The 17574-nt window shown below is 36.0% G+C and overlaps 2 protein-coding genes and 1 long non-coding RNA gene across 3 annotated transcripts in view; 2 read left to right on the top strand and 1 right to left on the bottom strand.

Moving 5' to 3' along the window:
* The window catches only part of LOC134530725 (uncharacterized), a 22527-nt gene extending 19226 nt beyond the window's left edge, over window positions 1-3301 (top strand). Inside the window, exon 7 of the mRNA XM_063365847.1 lies at window positions 595-3301. Coding sequence (XP_063221917.1) covers window positions 595-732 — 138 coding nt within the window. The 3' untranslated portion in view covers window positions 733-3301. The remainder of the gene's footprint in view (window positions 1-594) is intronic.
* LOC134530726 (uncharacterized) overlaps window positions 378-17574 on the bottom strand; it is a 29501-nt gene continuing 12304 nt past the window's right edge. The window contains exon 2 of the long non-coding RNA XR_010074864.1: window positions 378-14506. This is a non-coding gene — a long non-coding RNA (uncharacterized LOC134530726). The remainder of the gene's footprint in view (window positions 14507-17574) is intronic.
* On the top strand, window positions 11391-17574 carry LOC134530724 (uncharacterized). The gene is made up of 9 exons (XM_063365846.1): window positions 11391-11475; window positions 11697-11858; window positions 11961-12056; window positions 12135-12317; window positions 13634-13811; window positions 14996-15158; window positions 15888-16052; window positions 16478-16617; window positions 17311-17574. Exons 1-9 carry the CDS (start codon window positions 11421-11423, stop codon window positions 17522-17524), a joined length of 1356 nt encoding a protein of 451 aa, XP_063221916.1. The 5' UTR covers window positions 11391-11420; the 3' UTR covers window positions 17525-17574.

Below are 17574 nucleotides of genomic sequence, written 5' to 3'. Positions count from 1 at the left end.
TGCCTTCAGATATTTAGAATGGTATTCTTTTGTATCTATAACCAGTGTTCATTACTTTAATGTAAAATGGGCTGTAACTGCAAAATAAACTTAATTGCATTAAACAAATAAAATGATTTATGTTAAAAAAACTAAATAATGTGATGTAAAAAAATGTGAAGAGATTGGGAAAGTATAGAAAGTTTGGAAACTCAAGCTATATTTGTGCAGATGACCGTAATATGTTATTTACAATTTGCCTTAGCTGTAATGGTATGCATTAAGTCAAAACATTTTAAATAAATCTTTGTCTATATGACTGCAGTAAGTTATGGATGTTGGCTGACAAATGAACAAATTTTTTTGTACTTGGTTTTCAATATAATGCAATCTTCAAATAAATTTTAATTGAAGTTTATTAATATTACAAACAAAATTTGAATCACAATATTAGACACACACAGGTTAGTTATGTAAAGATGACTGACTCACTTATATTTACATTAATGAACTACATGAAGCCTACAAAAGGGATTGAGTTATGCGTAAGCATACAAGTCCTACCATGACAACAGCAGATGGTGTTGGAATGAGAGATGTGTGCGATTGTTGCAGTACGGAGTGAATCACAGCAGCATATGGATGAGCGAGTACAGGGAGAAATTCGGCGGAGGAACCTCCTCCACATGTGCCAAGCAACTGTCGACAACTTCACCAGTTAGGCACCATAACTCATTGCGATGCTACAGTTAGCATCCACTGATGATTTTCCTTTCGATGTTCATTTGCACATTTCCACCTAACGTTATTCCATTACACATTTTCACTTACTCTATTCTAAAACTAGTTTCACAATATCTAATTACATGCAAAAACTGGTTTCAAACAAACACTCAGTGTCAAAAGTTATTCATGTGCATGTCTGGTAGGATTTTTCCAAGTGTTTAAAAATGTAAACAGTAAATAGGTCATTTGAAAATAATTTATTCACACTGTACTACTACAGTGGAGGTATCGTATGTTATATGCAGTTGCTGAATATGTCCATTTCCCAAAATTTCTAAATTAATTCATACGTAATTTAAGTTGGCTGTAATGTTCACAACACATTCTGCACTGAACACTGTACATCTGACAGGACACATTATGTGCTTTGAGCAGTAACTGAAAAATATAATTTTTCACTTAGTTATTTTATATTTGTACTACGTCATGCGTAGTTCAAGCGCCATCACATATGGTTCTTGATGGTTGATTTGAAATCATCAATAATTAATTGACATTAAATATTTTTCCCCATCAAATGTCTGTGAACTACCATTTATTAAAATTATTCTATCATGCCCATTTGCATTTCAATTATGTTTGAGCAACAGAGGTTGTAAATAATATCATTGTTTATTTACATGATTCCATAGCTTGCATGGATTTGAAACACTGTTAATTTATGCATAATTTTTTTTATTGTTTTTGCATTGGTCGGTACCATTTATTTCACGCATATTACACACTACATATTGAACAAGTATTTATGGCATTTCTATTTGTTCTATCAGCTGGAAATTGTATATAAAATATTACATACTATAATGGTATGCAATAGCTTATACTGAAAACAGAATGGGGAAGAGGGGCTTTATTTAGAATTAACCTATTTAATGGGAGAGGTGGGTCCATGTGACCATGCAATAATAAATAATAATAAAAGCTGGTATGCATTTAATATTTTTATCTTTTTTTCTGTAATGGTAATGTACAGCACAGATAACAATCATTTAACTATTTAAAAAGACATGAAATACAAAAGGCTAATTTAGCTCTGTTTTGCATGCTACTTTTAGCCTTTGCTCATAGTCTTTTGTCTATTAATGTTATGTTGTGGACAACTGTTGACTTTTTGTTTGGCTCTGTTTTGATTTTTTTGTAAAAATTAATGTATTATTGATCATAATTTTATATTCAACTGAAATCTATATAATGCATTGAGAATTTTTTTTTATTTCAAAGTGTGATGGTCGATGGACTACTCAAAACATTTTATCAGATCACAGAACATACATTTTTATTATTTGACATAGAGTGGAAACAGAAAGCCACAAAGGAAACACAAAAACCTCTATTGCAGTTGGCTGGAATTGAAATTTTAATTTTCTGTGCATTGAGTAAGTTCCTGCATGGCTAACTGTGTTATTAATGAAATTTAAATAATGTTTATCTTGTATTTTGTTTAACGTATATACTAATTTACAGGCAGTGTTGCAGATATTCTGCATGCCATAACTTTGGTGGTATTGCCATTTTTATATTGTTTAGGTCGCTCTTAATTTTAATGCATTTTTCATTCAGATCACAGTATTAAGCCAAAATCATAGTTAAGTTTTCTACAATTTTAAGAAAAATGTGTTTTTTTGTGAAAATTATTTGGTGTGAAGAGAATGTTTTTACCACCCAGAAGTGTAATTTTTTAAGTTTTGAAGTTATTTTATTGTTTGCAACTTTTGTAGTAACCCATAACCAACCAAGGCCCAGCTATAAAAAGATGCTTCTTCGAAAGTTTTATATGAAATACCTTTGTCACGGTAATGAATTATAATATCAAATGTATTATTTATTTCTTATGAATTTGTGAAATTATATTTCTTGTACACATTTATTTTAGAGGATTTTATTTTATGTATATTTTGTGATTTCAATAAATGTATTTTGTGAACTGAAAGTAGAATTTCTCTGTAACAAGGTCATTTATTACATTTTTTTTAAAATGATTTGCAAATAACAAAAATGTTAACTGTTAACACTATATGTACAAAGCAAATTATAGCAGACAATAATTTGAGTAATACTTTTGATAACCCGACATTGGTCGCGCTATGAGTATTTCTCTTGCACTAAAAAATATGGTTTTATTTTTGAAGACGAGTTGGGACAGCCTTGTCCTCTGGTCTATATGAGTTTTCATCTTTCATTGTACAGCAACCAGATTGGTTGTGAGGAGTGATGTATTGTTGACCTTGAGACAGTTCTCTGTTTACAGGAGTGTGTAGTATGTAAGAACTTTTATTGACGCGCGACCAGCAGTGTCCGTGAAACCGAAGGGGTTTGGTGGAGAAGATTATCACTGTAGGGGACACTGTAGATTAAGTTTATTTTATTTATTTATTTTTCATTTTCATTGATGCAGGAAATATTTCCTGAAAATGAGATTTGTTAATTTTTACTTGCAAAAATAAAACTGAAAACTACAAAATTGTGCGCAACATATGAGGCACCTATCTGTGTAAACTTGCCAAATCTACGAAAATAAAAATTCTGTGTGGTTAAAGACTTAACTTATAACTATATTTTATAATTTAGTTTGATTTAAAATTATTTTCACAGACTTAATTCATACTTATGCATAATTGTTAAGAGTTAAAAGGAAACTATAAACAGTAAAACCTTTTTGTTGCGACCCCATTTAATGCGACCACCTCTCTATTACAACCCTATTTCGAGGAAACGTGAAAAAATTGCCGAAAATCCGAAGAAAATCGGACAGAAAATAAGTTTCTTGTGGTGGGTAGCGTGTTACTGCATTTCTCTTGCCGAGTGCTTTACTGCAGTAGGCAGCGCATATCTAAAAATAGATACCACTTCCTGTCGACCGCTGTGCGCTTGACAACCTCCATTCCACGTCCCTTTGCCGGCAGGGTGCAGATAAAGGTTTTTGTGGCAACGTGTTTACGTTTAGCTTTTTGCGAGTGTCTAGTGTGGTACGCAGTTAAGGCAAAGCTACCTGCTGGATTTATTTTGATTTTGATTACTATCGGTTGACAATACACAGCGACCGACTGGATGCACGCCCGCCTCGACTTGTTTTAACTGCCGCAGCGATGTTTATTTTGACAGCTCAAGCAATTATCTTTTCCCTTGGGCTGATATAAAAAGGTCGCTTCACCCAGCATAAAAAAAAGGCTACGCCACTTATTTCCCACGCCCACGCAGGAAACACACTGGCTGCCGTCAGTCTCCCCCACATTTATCTTTCTTCTAACATTCCACGTCTCACCTCTCGCGCGAGCAATAACGAAGCGACCACGCATTTGGCCGCTGCCACCAGCCAGCCGGGCGAGCTTCGTGTGCGCCCACTCGCGTTGCAGAACCTACAGCTGCCATATTTATAAAGGAAATGTCCCATTATTAGGGCCACGATTATATGGTGAATCGCGAAATTTTCCGCAAATTTATATGGAAAATGCGAAAAAAGCTATTTTTTAGAAAAACCGCTAAATAACGCCGAAATTACACAGTACAAGTCTCTTATATTTTAATGTGAAAAGCTTGATAGTCAAGACTTGCCCGGGTCCTGGTTGCTAAGCTGGAAGAATTTCCTGCCTTGCATTTCTATGTGCTTCCTCTAATCAGCTTTAGGGCGCCGTCTGGTCAGCGTGTGTTAGTGAAGCGGGATGATAAGAGGGATACTCAATGGTAGTTCTAGCGCGGTAAAATATCTAAGTGCAAGGCTCTGAACTGGCGCGCAGTCATCTCGTTCCCGTCAGATAACTGTGAAATTTGAGCGGTGACCGTAACATTATATGGCGGAAAAATAAAGATAAAGGTTTAATGCATTTCCCTCTGATACTTTCAAGAAATTTGTAACTGGTTTTTTACACCTAAAACTTCGAAAACATGCCTTTTAGCCATTTTATCTCCTCTAAATCCTCTTGATCCGATATCAAAAGAACCAGTTGGGCATTAACAAATTCTTAAATGCTTTTTGTCAACAGACTCCAGTCGGAAATCTAGTGTAGTTTGGAAATCGCGTAGGTTTTTCGTGGCTGTGCGCGGCACACGACTGTAGTTGCCATGCGTCACGCGCCCAGAATGTTGTCCGGCAGGAAGGGCGAGTATAGTTCATTTGCGGTAAAAATGAATACTTTTACGGCCCTGCTAAATTTTTCCATTAAAGAAACTTTGAAGTTTCAGTGATTTTCCAGCGGAAATAATGTGTAACTAACAAACAAATTGTATCAAAACAATTAACGGTAAATGGCTGTTGCGGGGGCCCTTAAAAGTTTTTCATTTTACTAGAAATGGACTATACAAACCTGTCTTTCGTCGCACGCAGGGGAGGAAGGATGTTGACAGTTTCACATGCCAAAGGACGTTTAGGGAGGAGGGGGAGATAGACACGATGGTTGGTATGCCTGGGAGGGATGAACCTTGAAGTCTGGACAAGGGAAGGAGAGGTAGGCCGTATGACGTCATGCATCCGCCGCCTGTGCTGCCGCCAGGCGCCAGCCTGTATAGACGAGATTCCCGCGCTTCCACTTACGTTGCACAAGCTACTGCTGCCGTATTTTTAAGCAGAATGTCCGATTTTTTTTTCTCTTATATGAACATTAGTACTATTATTATAAACCCACACAAAATATATGCTGCGTGTTAAATAATGACTTTGTATAACCTTTTATTGTGAGTTTTACCATTTTTTCCCCAATTATTTTTGTTTTGGTACCAAAATATCAGATTTTTTGACGGTTCCTGAGAATGTATTCGTAAAATCACTACTTCGTTAAATCCGGGGTTCGTGACATCGGGGTTCTAGTGTATTTAACTACGGCAAGCAGAAAACGTACATGTAAACTAACCAGTAAAAGTAAACTGTATTTTGACATATTTTCTTTAGAGGTGGCCTGTAGGGCGAGGGACTTGTCAGAAGGTTGAAGTGGGTTTAAAGCAAAGCCATTTAGCATTGTGAGTGACAGCATCCTGCCATTGTACGGCTAGTTTCTTAGCGAGTAGCGGTTTGGGGGGTTGAAATAAACTGAAAATTTCGGAAAACATCTATTACGAACCTATTCCTGGGAACTGTGAGGGGTCGTTTCAGAGAGGTTTGACTGTATATTTAAATAGGTTTTGTTTTTAAATTTTTATGTTCATGTAAGTGCAATATCAAAATTAATTTAGGGCTTAAAATATACAAAATAAATAACAAAGTAGTATAAGTATTTTTTTTTAATTTAAGATACATTTTTTTTAAAAGGAGGGGAAGGTGGGAAAAATACTCTTGTGCAACCAGTGGCGGGTTAATATAACAGTCACAAACAAACAGGTTGTGTTCAAAGTTGTGTTCAACAGTTATTGCCGCTGAAGGTTCTAAATACTGTAAATCATGACTTATGACAACGTAGATCGCAGTTATTTGCAAACTTTGTTGGTCAAAGTGCGATCCTTAAACAAGTTTCCCACTTCAGTTTTAAAAAAATTTAACATAACAATGTATGGTTTAATGTGTGTAAATAGTAAGCATGTGCTGGTTTTTAATAAATATAACTTCATAAATAAGTAAAGATTGTTATCTTTCAAATCTCTCAGCATTGCACGCGAAGCATCATGAACTGCGTCTATACATTGCTATGTCTGCTGCTGGCATAGCTGACCGTCCTGCGCCCTGCAAGTGATGAAACTGTCTGCCATGCCGGTATTCAGCTAGAGGGAAAAATCTAAAAATAAAACAGCTAGAGTTTGGTACGTGCATTTATGAACACACATGATTATATCTTAAGTAGTGTTGATAGTTCTCCCTCCCTTTCAAACAGTTGTAAATGTCAGAGATTGCATTGCACGTATCTATCCCATGTTTTTATGATGCACAAAGCTTGTGTTATCCACTTGTTTTGAACTGTGCTTCAGCCAATAGGTATTGTTTTCATGTGCAATGCAACTAAAACATTTCATGAGTTCGTGTTATGCTATTCGCGCACGTACTACAGCATCCATTTCTAATTTGTGGAAACTTTCCGGCTTAGATCCGTGATGCTGTGAAGTACAAATTCAAATTCTTCTAGCCCCACTGAAGTTACTTCGTGACACACTGTTTCTGTTCCACAACTTGTATAGTTTAAAGCTGGCTTTATTTTTGAATATCAATTTACATCTTGCAATTGGGCTTTCACCTGGTTGCAAGGAGCTCTCCATACTTCTCTTCCACTCACCTTTAAGCTTACTTCTTAGTTCCCTCACCCCTTTCAGTTCCTTTCCTTCCCCTGATACCCATTCCACTCCCACCCTGTTCTCACCAAAAACGAAAGCTTTCCCCGTTTTGTTTGCCTCCACACCTTTTGCATATTCCACTCATTGTCTCTTCTCCCTCTGTGTAAACTGTTCCTCAACTTTCCCCAGATCTTTCTCACCATTAAGAACCTTACCAACCTTTATACTCACCACCCCTGTAATCTCTCCACCCCAGTTCTCTGATTATCACAGATGGCCTGTACATTTCACCCTCTTCCCCTCCCCTTGTACTCCACATACCGATGACCCATCTTGCTGACCTGCGCTGTACCTTCTCTAACACTCGTACCTCCGTCACCAGGCATTGGTCCCATACTGCTGCCACATGTTTCAGGATCTGCCTGACCAGCATGGAGTTGCCTTGGCCTTGAAGGAGGGGGCCCTCTCTTGTAATAAAGCAGACATCAGTGCCGTAATGCCTACTCGCAAATAAGCTGTGACGCAGTACACAAAGTCTTCACTTATATTTACAGGCTTCTATTAAAGACAAATATGTGGTGTGGCCCATATTCAAGGGTGTCTTATCGTGGAAAATGTTAAATTTTTATCCCATAAATTGTAGATGTCACCTATACGTAGGGGTGATACGTTAGTCAAAATGGTTATTTTCTCACTATTGTATCTCAGAATCTTCCAACTTAAAATTTGTGAAGCAACCCAAGGGATTTGTTACACACCTTCCTACAAAACATTTTTAGGGTAATTGCTTTAAGTCTCTTGAATGCATGTTTACAGCCTGCTCGTATATGCGACTGGGAAATTAACATGCACGCCAGTGTCGATGTTGGTGCTTCGTTGTTCTGGTCAAAATAAAAACAGTAATAATAATGCCAGGCAGGCGGACCCTTAAATGATTTGGACCACAGAGTTTTAGTAGTCAGACTTCTTGCCTCCCTCTAAAGCAATGTGTTCAATACTCTGCTGGTTGAAACTGGATTTTTTGCAAGTTTGAAACGGGGTGGACATTGTTGAGTGTCAGGTTTTCACAGAGTACTTTCTTTTCCTTCACCATTAATTCCATCAATGCTCTTATCACACCACATCATCTATATTCACCTCAATGTCGACCAGACGTTAAACATTCCATTCATTCATTTGTTTATTCATTATTTTATTTCTTCATTATATTTTGGTGTGTGAAGTACCAACATTCACTTATATTACATAGTCATAATTGTTGACCTGTTTTCCCTTAACTTCTAAACATATTTATTTATTTATTTATTTATTTATTTATTTAGAATTGTGACATGCCCACCGACAGTCGTTAGACATGGGTGGTGGGCATGCTAATTGCTCACACAAAAAAAAAACTTTAGTTTTACCCACATAATCAGTATGGTGTTTAAAATGAAATAACAAAGTAGAAACATTAAAAAAAGGAAAGAAAGTTAGTACAGTTATTTAAAAACACTTTTAAATTAGCTTATTTTTTCATGTAAACACTTGATTGCTAAAGTTCAATGATCACATTAGAAGAGCTTTTTTGATTTAGTTACCAGATAAGATAACTTATAAAAAACAACTGTGATCAAAATTATGTTCTTATTTTTAAAAAAATTTAATTTTGTGTTGAATTTGGAGTTTTGCCTATGGCGATCAGAATGAGAGTAGAGTGTCATCGCAGTCCAAACCTCTTTCTGCTTAAAATTTGTATGTAAATAAGCTCTTGCAAAAGTGTATAGCAAAATATTTGAAATAGAATCGTGCAGTGAAATTTCTTGAGGTGAAGTAGGTAATTTTAAATGGTTTTGTAGTCTGTGCATCCCCAAAATAACTTAACCTGAAGACATTGAAATTTTTGAGAACTCTACCGTAGTAGTTCTTATTGGAAATTGTACTGTTATTTGACTTTTGAACATTTAACTATTTTTTTTCCAGAGTTACTGTTTCTTATGCAAATCAACTGCTTAGTACCAAAAAAATAAACTAGCAGTAGAATGAAGTTACATTTTCAAAACAATGCACAAGAGCCTACTGCAGGGCCTACAGTGGTCGAGCGGTCAGATCATTTGCCTTCCAACTAGGTGATCTGGGTTCTATTCACGACTGGGTCAAGTGGGAAACGTGGAGGATGTTGAAGTGAGCCGGTGAGGTTTTTCTGGGGTACTTCCATTTCTTCCACCAATTGATTGTCATTCCTCCATTCTCATCCCTCCCCTCACCGCCTCAATGAACCAATATCATTAAGACGTTAATCCTCTCTTCGTTCGCTAACAGACCTACATTCAAATTATTTCGTGGGCTTTGAACTCGTGGCCTATGATGATGGCTACTCAAAAGTGTCCTCTCACACCAGATCGACAAAAACTACATAGATAAAAACTTAACTTTATAATATCGCTATTATTTTGTGATAAGTTTTATGATTCAAGGTTATGAAACCTCCTGATAACTTGATGCCTAGATTTTAAGTAGTTTTCTCTCACTCAAACAAAAAAAAAATTGTTATCAGTTATCACGCCACATGAACATGATTCCTTATAAAGAAAGTTCACCGATGACTTGTTATCACAGTGTTATCTGTAGATTTCTCTAAATTTAAATTGTGCACTTCAAGAAAATCTTTTTGTCATCTCCAAATCTTATGTGACTATAAACCTCTAGGCTGTTTTATGCTTTAGGAATTTAATTTTAAATGTAATTTGACTTAGCTCATATCTTACTTTTTTTTAAATACAATGATTCTAGTAGTAGCAAAATGATTTTACTTCCATGCATAGTTTTCGTTTAAAAAAAAATTAAATCATATTTGATTATTTTGATTATCTACACTGGTGTTGGTTGACATACAAAATCATTTATCATTATGCCCATTTATGTGTAGCTACAGTCATGCTTAATCTTGCACATACTCAGTGCAGTTTGAGAGGCTTGGAATCTCGCATGTAATAATCCTGGGTGCAGTAATTTTATGCTGATTTTCTGCAGTTTAAGTAGGATTTGTGCTTGAAAACTTAACCACAAAATAAATTAAGTTTCGTTAAAATTGGTCTATTTATTTTTGTAGAGGGATCATTTAGATCGGTATAATTAATTTATGCCTTACAATATCTGTACCAATTCTATATCATTATGGCAAGTGCTTCACCCATGATGTTGAATTTTTATATTTTTCTAGTTTAATATTTTTATGAATAAAATTTAAAAATGTGAATAAATGAGCCATTTGTATGAGTTTCTCAACTGTGAGAGTCCAGAAAATAATCTTTGTGAGCGACAGTGACCAATTAATCAGGTAATAATTTGTATGATAATTTGCCTAACTTTTAACAAGTAGCTAACAACATTTAACATATATTTGTTACAATATAGAAAATTTGATGATTTTACTGTGGAAATTCTTTGTTAATTCTCTTGGATACAAAATAATAGCATGTATATGCAGTAATTTAAAATTATGGAAGAATCCAAGCCTTAAGATTAGGTACATGTTTTCATTTGTCATAAAAGTTGCTGAATTTTTTTTTGGAATGACGCATTAAGGTGCTGTTTCACATGCCATGTTGGTTATTTAGTTTTCTTATCATTACTATTATTTTAGGGCTTTCCCTGTAAACTTATCACAAAAGCACTTTTGTATATTATATATGTATTATTGTGTTGTAGTCTCAAACCGGCCAAATTATCACTGTTTACAGCTAAACGTGCATTTCTAATTGGAAAAATTTGCTGACCAAGACCTAAGAAGACCTGGCTGAGTGCTAAGGGTGACATTCTCTTGCATCATGCATCCATACGTCTCTTTGCCTCCATGCACTAGGCACCGTCGATAATACTCTGCTGTGCAACTTTCAGCATTGACCCTTAATTTTAAGGTGGAAAATTAAATATAAAGGTTACCTGTGCATACATACCGATCCTACTTACAACACTGTGCACAACATTTCTCATACTTTAAAAATGCTAGTGAAAACACCTGTTTACGCCTTTTTTTGCTGGCCAAAGATCACATTTTAAATATGAAACTCAGGGAAAGTGCAAGGTTCTTAGGTGCTATACAAAATCAGACACCTTAAATAATTCTTGAGCTGATTGTAAATGACGCATTAAGGCAAGGAGACAGGCGACAATCTTAATATTTAATCAGAACTTAATAGGAACAAAATCATTGTGAAACAGGCTCTAAAGTTGCGTGAAATAAAACATTTGCAGGAGTGTTTTTTTTTTCTTCTAGAAAATTAGGAGCCTTTATCTCTAAGACCAACTGCTAACCACTTGTAAATTTACAGTTTTTGTACGACTATGATACGACTGCTGATGGAGTATTTTGTTGTTGATAATCACTTGATGTGTCACCTTGAACTTTTTTCATTAGCTTGAATGTATAAAAGGAGCATGGGAACTAATGTTTTTCTGCAGTGTGTTGGTAAGGACACAGCAAAATGTACATGCTTCAAGTCTGCAGTGCTCTGCTTCTGTGTTGCGTCACATACACAGGTACAAACTGATAATATAAAGGAAAAAATATATTATAGCTCCTAACATTGGTTTAATTTTTTCAGATATTGCAGTTTAGCTAAAACAGCAATAAATAAGAGGGTCATTCTTTGCAATAGATAACTTGGAACTTATACAAATATACTGGCTAAACAGATTTTTAAAAATTGAAATAGTATTCTTTATATGATGAGTTAAATAAAAATAGTTTTCACCTACAGTATGCTATGACTACAAGACGGTGCTTGGTGACTCTCTGCTGTTCTACGAGGCTCAGAGGTCCGGCAAGCTTCCTTCAGATCAAAGAGTGACATGGAGGAAAGACTCGGCACTCAACGACAAAGGCAATAATGGAGAGGACTTGACTGGAGGTTACTACGATGGTGAGGATTTTACATTTAATGCATGCGTACTTATGTTTTTGTGAACCGTTTCTCTGCATCGTGATTGTTTGTTTCTTCTGCGATGTCTTTGTTTGTGCGTAGCTGGTGACTTCGTGAAGTTCGGGTTCCCGATGGCTTACACCATCACGGTGCTTTCTTGGGGTGTCATCGATTACGAGGATGTGTACTCGTCCACCAGTGAGTGCATTCATTACATACTCCTCAGTTCACTCTGAAGAGAAAGCAAGAGTGCGTACTAACTGCAGTGTCTTTCAGATAACTTGAAGTACGCCCAGCAGGCAATCAAGTGGGGCACAGACTACTTCTTGAAGGCTCACGTGAGCGAGAACGAGTTCTATGGCCAGGTGGGGGAAGGAAACTCCGACCACGCTTACTGGGGACGCCCTGAGGACATGACAATGGCACGCCCGGCTTACAAGATCACCACTTCGGCACCAGGTATGACTGACGGCTTGACAAGGCAATGCTTTAGCTTCAACACTCATTTTAGACATGCCTATGATTTGTTTTTAATAGTTTGTATCTCACCTTTTAACTAAAAAGGTGTGTTTCATTGTCTTACTTTGAACTTTTAAAGTAAATATAATTAGTGATCATAGTAAATAGTAGAAGTATAAAATTCAGATAGACATTGCTTGGGTTAGCTGTTTTCCAGAGATAATTCTGGACAATAGGGGCATATCTTTAAGAATCAAATTAACCATCTAAATTTTTTTTGTGCATTAATAATTTAACATTGTTATTTTCTTAAGGTACTTTTGTGATATTACAAATAGTTTTCTACCTCTGGACAGTGATGAAGATGATGACGTAAAGGAATCCTTAAAAACTGCTTAATGTTAGATTGCTCACGTGGGTGGGTACGAACCATGGCTTATATGACAGAAATTTTGTGGGCAGTATGTTGTACTCAGATGGGTATTATGATACACAAGAGCCTAGCTAGAAAGGTTTTGATGTGGAGAGGTAAATTTATGGTTTTATTTTTACATTTGTAACAATATTCATACATTTGTATTAACTTGTGTACTTCATATTACTTATTTTTCTCATATTTATCCATATTTTTAGTATTTATGCAAAGGACTTACAGCTCAGGGGACATCAATATAATACCTTACTTAGATAATGCAAAATGTCAAAGAAACAATCATAAATTAAAATTATTTGATATCCCAACTTCTTCCCCCTGATGATATGACAAACTTTTAACATTCCATTAAGAAATTGGAATAATGACTTTTAGGCTTCTGGTTATTCCTTTGGCTGCTATCACAACTACTCTCTGCCTCCTTTAATACACAACGTTCTTTGTTCTTTCGCATGAGGTAGAACAGCTTGACACGAAGGCAGAAGACTAAATGGCTCGTGGGTTTGGATATGCAGGTGTTGAAGAAGTATATATACGATGCCTGTAATCAAGTTCAAAATTGTACTGTGAAATACTTACTTTGCAGCACATGGTGTTCGTTATGAACATCAGCTGTGGCATTAGGTATGGCGTAACGAATGTCTGTATTGTGGGTTTTCTGTGCATTTCCAGAAGTGAGTTTGTTATTTTTTTTAATTGTTTCTTATCTCAATCAATACTTTTCAAGATATGTATTGCTGCATTGTGTCCCGGGGTGATATTGAGTACTAGGGCTCACATTTCTAGAATAAATCAAGAACAGAGACCCAGAAATGGTGCAACTAAAAACTCAGTATCATTTCTTAAGTACTTTTGAAGCTAAACAGTGTTTCTGTGGTGGCAGGCTCTGACCTGGCCGGAGAGACGGCAGCCGCCTTGGCAGCAGCGTCTATCGTGTTCAAGACAGTTAACTCCAGTTACTCCGCCACCTTGCTGACCCACGCCAAGCAACTGTTCAACTTTGCCAACACCCACCGAGGCATCTACTCCCAGTCCATATCTGATGCTGCAAGCTTCTACAGGCAGGTTCCCAGCTGACTAGTCCCTGCTCATGCTTACCAACAACACATTAATAGCAATTTAGCCTTTATTTTATGTTGTTTCCTTTATGACTAAACATGATTTTTGCTTTGAGGCGTCAATTTATTCATGCATTTATGATCCTTTATTTCATATTTTTACTCTGGATTATCATTTTCTGCTGTGATCTGGTGAATACTTTTGGATTTTGTTTGTCTTTTCAAATTCAGCAGTTTGTTTTTACGACATGAGTCCAAAAAACACATTGGCTGGTTAAAATTGAATACGAGAGAACCAAACTGTTACACTGTTTGTGTATGTGTGTATGATTAAATAATTTACTTATTGCTACACTTATCAGTAGATGTATTGAAAATAAACAGGTGTGAAAAAAAAGCTTATTGGATAACATTCATATTCAAATTCAAATAAAGCATAATGTGGTTACAATAAAATTGTATACACACAACCAATATATATAAACTAACACCAATGTCTTGCAAAAGTGATTATAATTGAATAAATTTCAAACTGTTTGCTTGTGCCATAGTTTGTAAAAGTGAGTTCCAAGTAATCTTCGCATATATTGTACTGAACATTTGCTGCGTAAGTTTTCAGTTTTTATGGCTGTTCCAATACCGATTCTAAAATCTGATATTGGCTGATATTCAGCTCTTGGCATAGGTATTGGTGGTATCTGGAAAAAAAAAAAAAACCTGTACAGATTTGTTTATCAAATACATACTTGCTTTGTTGTTTTTGATTGTGACAGAACACATATCCTTTTTGCAGCCAGATCATGTCAGTCAACTTGTATTATTATTATTATTATTATTATTATTATTATTATTATTATTATTATTATTATTATTATTATTGTTTTTTAAAGGCATATCTTAATAATTATTGTGTGTCTACTGGTTAATTGTGAGTAAACAAGAGAATATTTGTATAACAAATACGAATGTACAGTGTTTCAATTTTTATTTCAAATTATTTATTTAATATTTAATAATAAAAATATGGTATTCAACAAATTAATAGAAATTATGTTTAAACTACTTATTTACAAAGTATGCCCAGTAATTATAAATGTTGATTGTGGTATCAGGTATCGGAGTCGGTGTCAGGGTATCGGTTTCAGAACGGCCCTATCAATGCTGTAACACCAGTTCTTCTATCACAGCTCCAGTTCCTACGCGGATGAGCTGGTGTGGGCCGCAGTGTGGCTCTACAAGGCCACCAAGGACAGCACCTACCTCACCCAGGCCGAGAGCCTGTACCAGGAAGGAAACCTCCAGAATTCCAATGGTGGTTTCGACTGGGACACGAAAACATCCGGTGTGGAGGTGAGTAGCGTTGCAGAGCTTTCCATCTTCTTTGACTAACTTTCCCCATTATTATTTTTTTTTTTTAATTTGCTTTACCCTACAATGACAGTAAAAGTTTTTTGCTGGCAAAAATGAGTAACGTTACTATTTAGCATCAACCTTTTCACCGTCCAAGTATGAAGCACTTTTGACGGCACTAAGTTCTTGCAGAAGAACTCTGAATATTCACATCCCACTTGTTACTATGTCCAGAGAGTGCATAAATGAGTGCTCTCCCTTCCCACTAGACTGTTGGCACAAAATACAATATCTCTCACCTGTCGTTCAGTAGCACTGATAATTCAAGCCTTCAGACAATTTAAAAATTTAACACATTCCATTAAAAATTTCCTGACAAATTTCCCAGGATTATGAGTAAAAATATGGAAGTATTACTTTTGTTTCCAATATAATAATGAAAAATAAGTGTTTCAAAACTATTCTGATGTATTAAAAAGAATCTTAATTAAGAATAATTTTTGTTTACTGAAATATTTGCCCTTCCCTTTGGCCATAGGATGAACAATATTTGGACTCCACTCATATCGGCTGCCTTGTCCCTTTATTAAGCTCTGTTTCTGTGAACGAATAGGACAGGAGGTAAAACGTAATATAAAAATGTGTTTTTTTACATGCCTCAGTAGGATTATTTAATAATTTGATGTCCTTAAGTATTAATATCAGGCTGATAGTTGACACGTATTGCAGATACTGATGTCCCAAATAAGCAGTAACACCATCCACAAGACCAAGGCCAAGAGCTACTTGGATTATATGGTCAACAACCAGCAGAAGACTCCCAAAGGACTTCTGTACATCGACCAGTGGGGCACCCTTCGTCATGCCACCAACGTTGCGTTCCTGCTTCTTCAGGTATGTACACATTAACATTAACCACATACAAAACATGTTAGATTTAACTTTTTTTTAATTTTCAGGCTAAAGTAAACATTTTCTGATAATTTTGAAATGGACATCTGCAAAAATAATTAATAGTGTTATTTACAATATGTTTTAATAAAAATAATAATTATTATTTATCACACTACTATTGCTTACATCATTACTCCTATTGTAATAGCATATTTATTAGGATGACTTGTGTTAATCTGATTTTCATCTCCTTATTTCACTGTCGATGTTTGCCCTTTTAACAAATTTTTCAGATGATTTTCTCCACCATGTGAGTTGTTAAAAAAAATCGAGCATAGGCTTTTTACATTTCATCACTGTCACACTAAAGTAGGCAAATAACAGAAAAGATCGAACGTTTGTACAATAGAATTATATTTTCACAGGCTGTTAAACTTGGGATTGGTGACTCGACCTACACGAAAATGGCCAAATCGCAAGTAGACTACGCGCTTGGAAGCACAGGTTCCAGCTTTGTCATCGGTTACGGAAGCAATTATCCAACTCACGCCCAGCACCGCTCCAGGTGATCAGCTAAATATTTTGTTGCAGAGAAAACATAAAAAACTGAATATAAATATTACCTTGAAGCTTGAACCACAGTTAGAAGAAAAAAAAAATTCTTTGTGGTTATAAATTGTTTACCAGATAGTTTTGCGGCTTGCTATAGCAAACTGAGTGTTATAGACTGAAGGAGAACTTGTGTAATACCCTTATTCAGGAGTTTCATAGGAAGGACTTCGTTTTTTAGAGCAGTTAGGTTGAGTCAAATTTTTGCAAAAACAAAATGCAGTCAGTATTTACCCATACAACAAAAAGCTGTGTGTGACTTGAATCTCAATTAGAGTTAAATGTTTACAGTTTTAGTTTTCAAACTAGTAGTTATCAAATTGTTTCTACTTTTCCCAGAGGTGATTTCAAGGGGAGAGGGGGAGGTTGAGGGACTCTAGCTCTTTCCTTCTGAGTACAGCTTAAATGGGATGAAATAAAAATAATTTTCTGGCTAAGAAAACTCTTGGGACGAACATTAGTTTCTTAAAATGAGCCCCTTTCACAAGTTTCTGTATCCACTAGTAACTGTATGGGTGTTAATGCTGCAAAATACAGGAAGATTAATTTTGTTTTGTTTGACACAAAATGTAAATAAAAACGACCTAAAAATTCCACAAATCCAATTGCAAAAGAACAGCATCTCATGCCTGGGTTTGTCGTCTCGCAGCTCGTGCCCTGATGCCCCCGCCACCTGCGACTGGAACACGTACAACGGCCAACAGGCCAACGCGCACGTCCTCTACGGCGGCATGGTTGGCGGACCTGACAGCAATGACGGCTACACTGACGTGCGGTCTGACTACGTGCACAACGAGGTGGCCTGCGACTACAATGCAGCCTTCCAAGGTTGCCTGGCTGCTCTCATCAAGCTCGGGGTCTGAGCCGGAACTTGCCTAACCCTCCTAAATAAATTAATAAATGCTAGAAGATA

The sequence above is a fragment of the Bacillus rossius genome, chromosome 3, assembly GCF_032445375.1.
Source record: "Bacillus rossius redtenbacheri isolate Brsri chromosome 3, Brsri_v3, whole genome shotgun sequence".
Classification (NCBI taxonomy): Eukaryota; Metazoa; Arthropoda; class Insecta; order Phasmatodea; family Bacillidae; genus Bacillus; species Bacillus rossius.
The sequence above is the reverse complement of the archived record's forward strand: the minus strand, read 5'-3'. Positions and strand labels throughout refer to the sequence as shown.

Bases quoted from the DNA above. Each gene is read 5' to 3' on its own strand.
- LOC134530724 (XM_063365846.1), top strand. From the start codon at position 11,421: ATGTACATGCTTCAAGTCTGCAGTGCTCTGCTTCTGTGTTGCGTCACA. The intron at 16,053-16,477 runs GTATGTACACAT...ATATTTTCACAG, and splicing joins TTGCGTTCCTGCTTCTTCAG to GCTGTTAAACTTGGGATTGG. The intron at 16,618-17,310 runs GTGATCAGCTAA...GTCGTCTCGCAG, and splicing joins CACGCCCAGCACCGCTCCAG to CTCGTGCCCTGATGCCCCCG.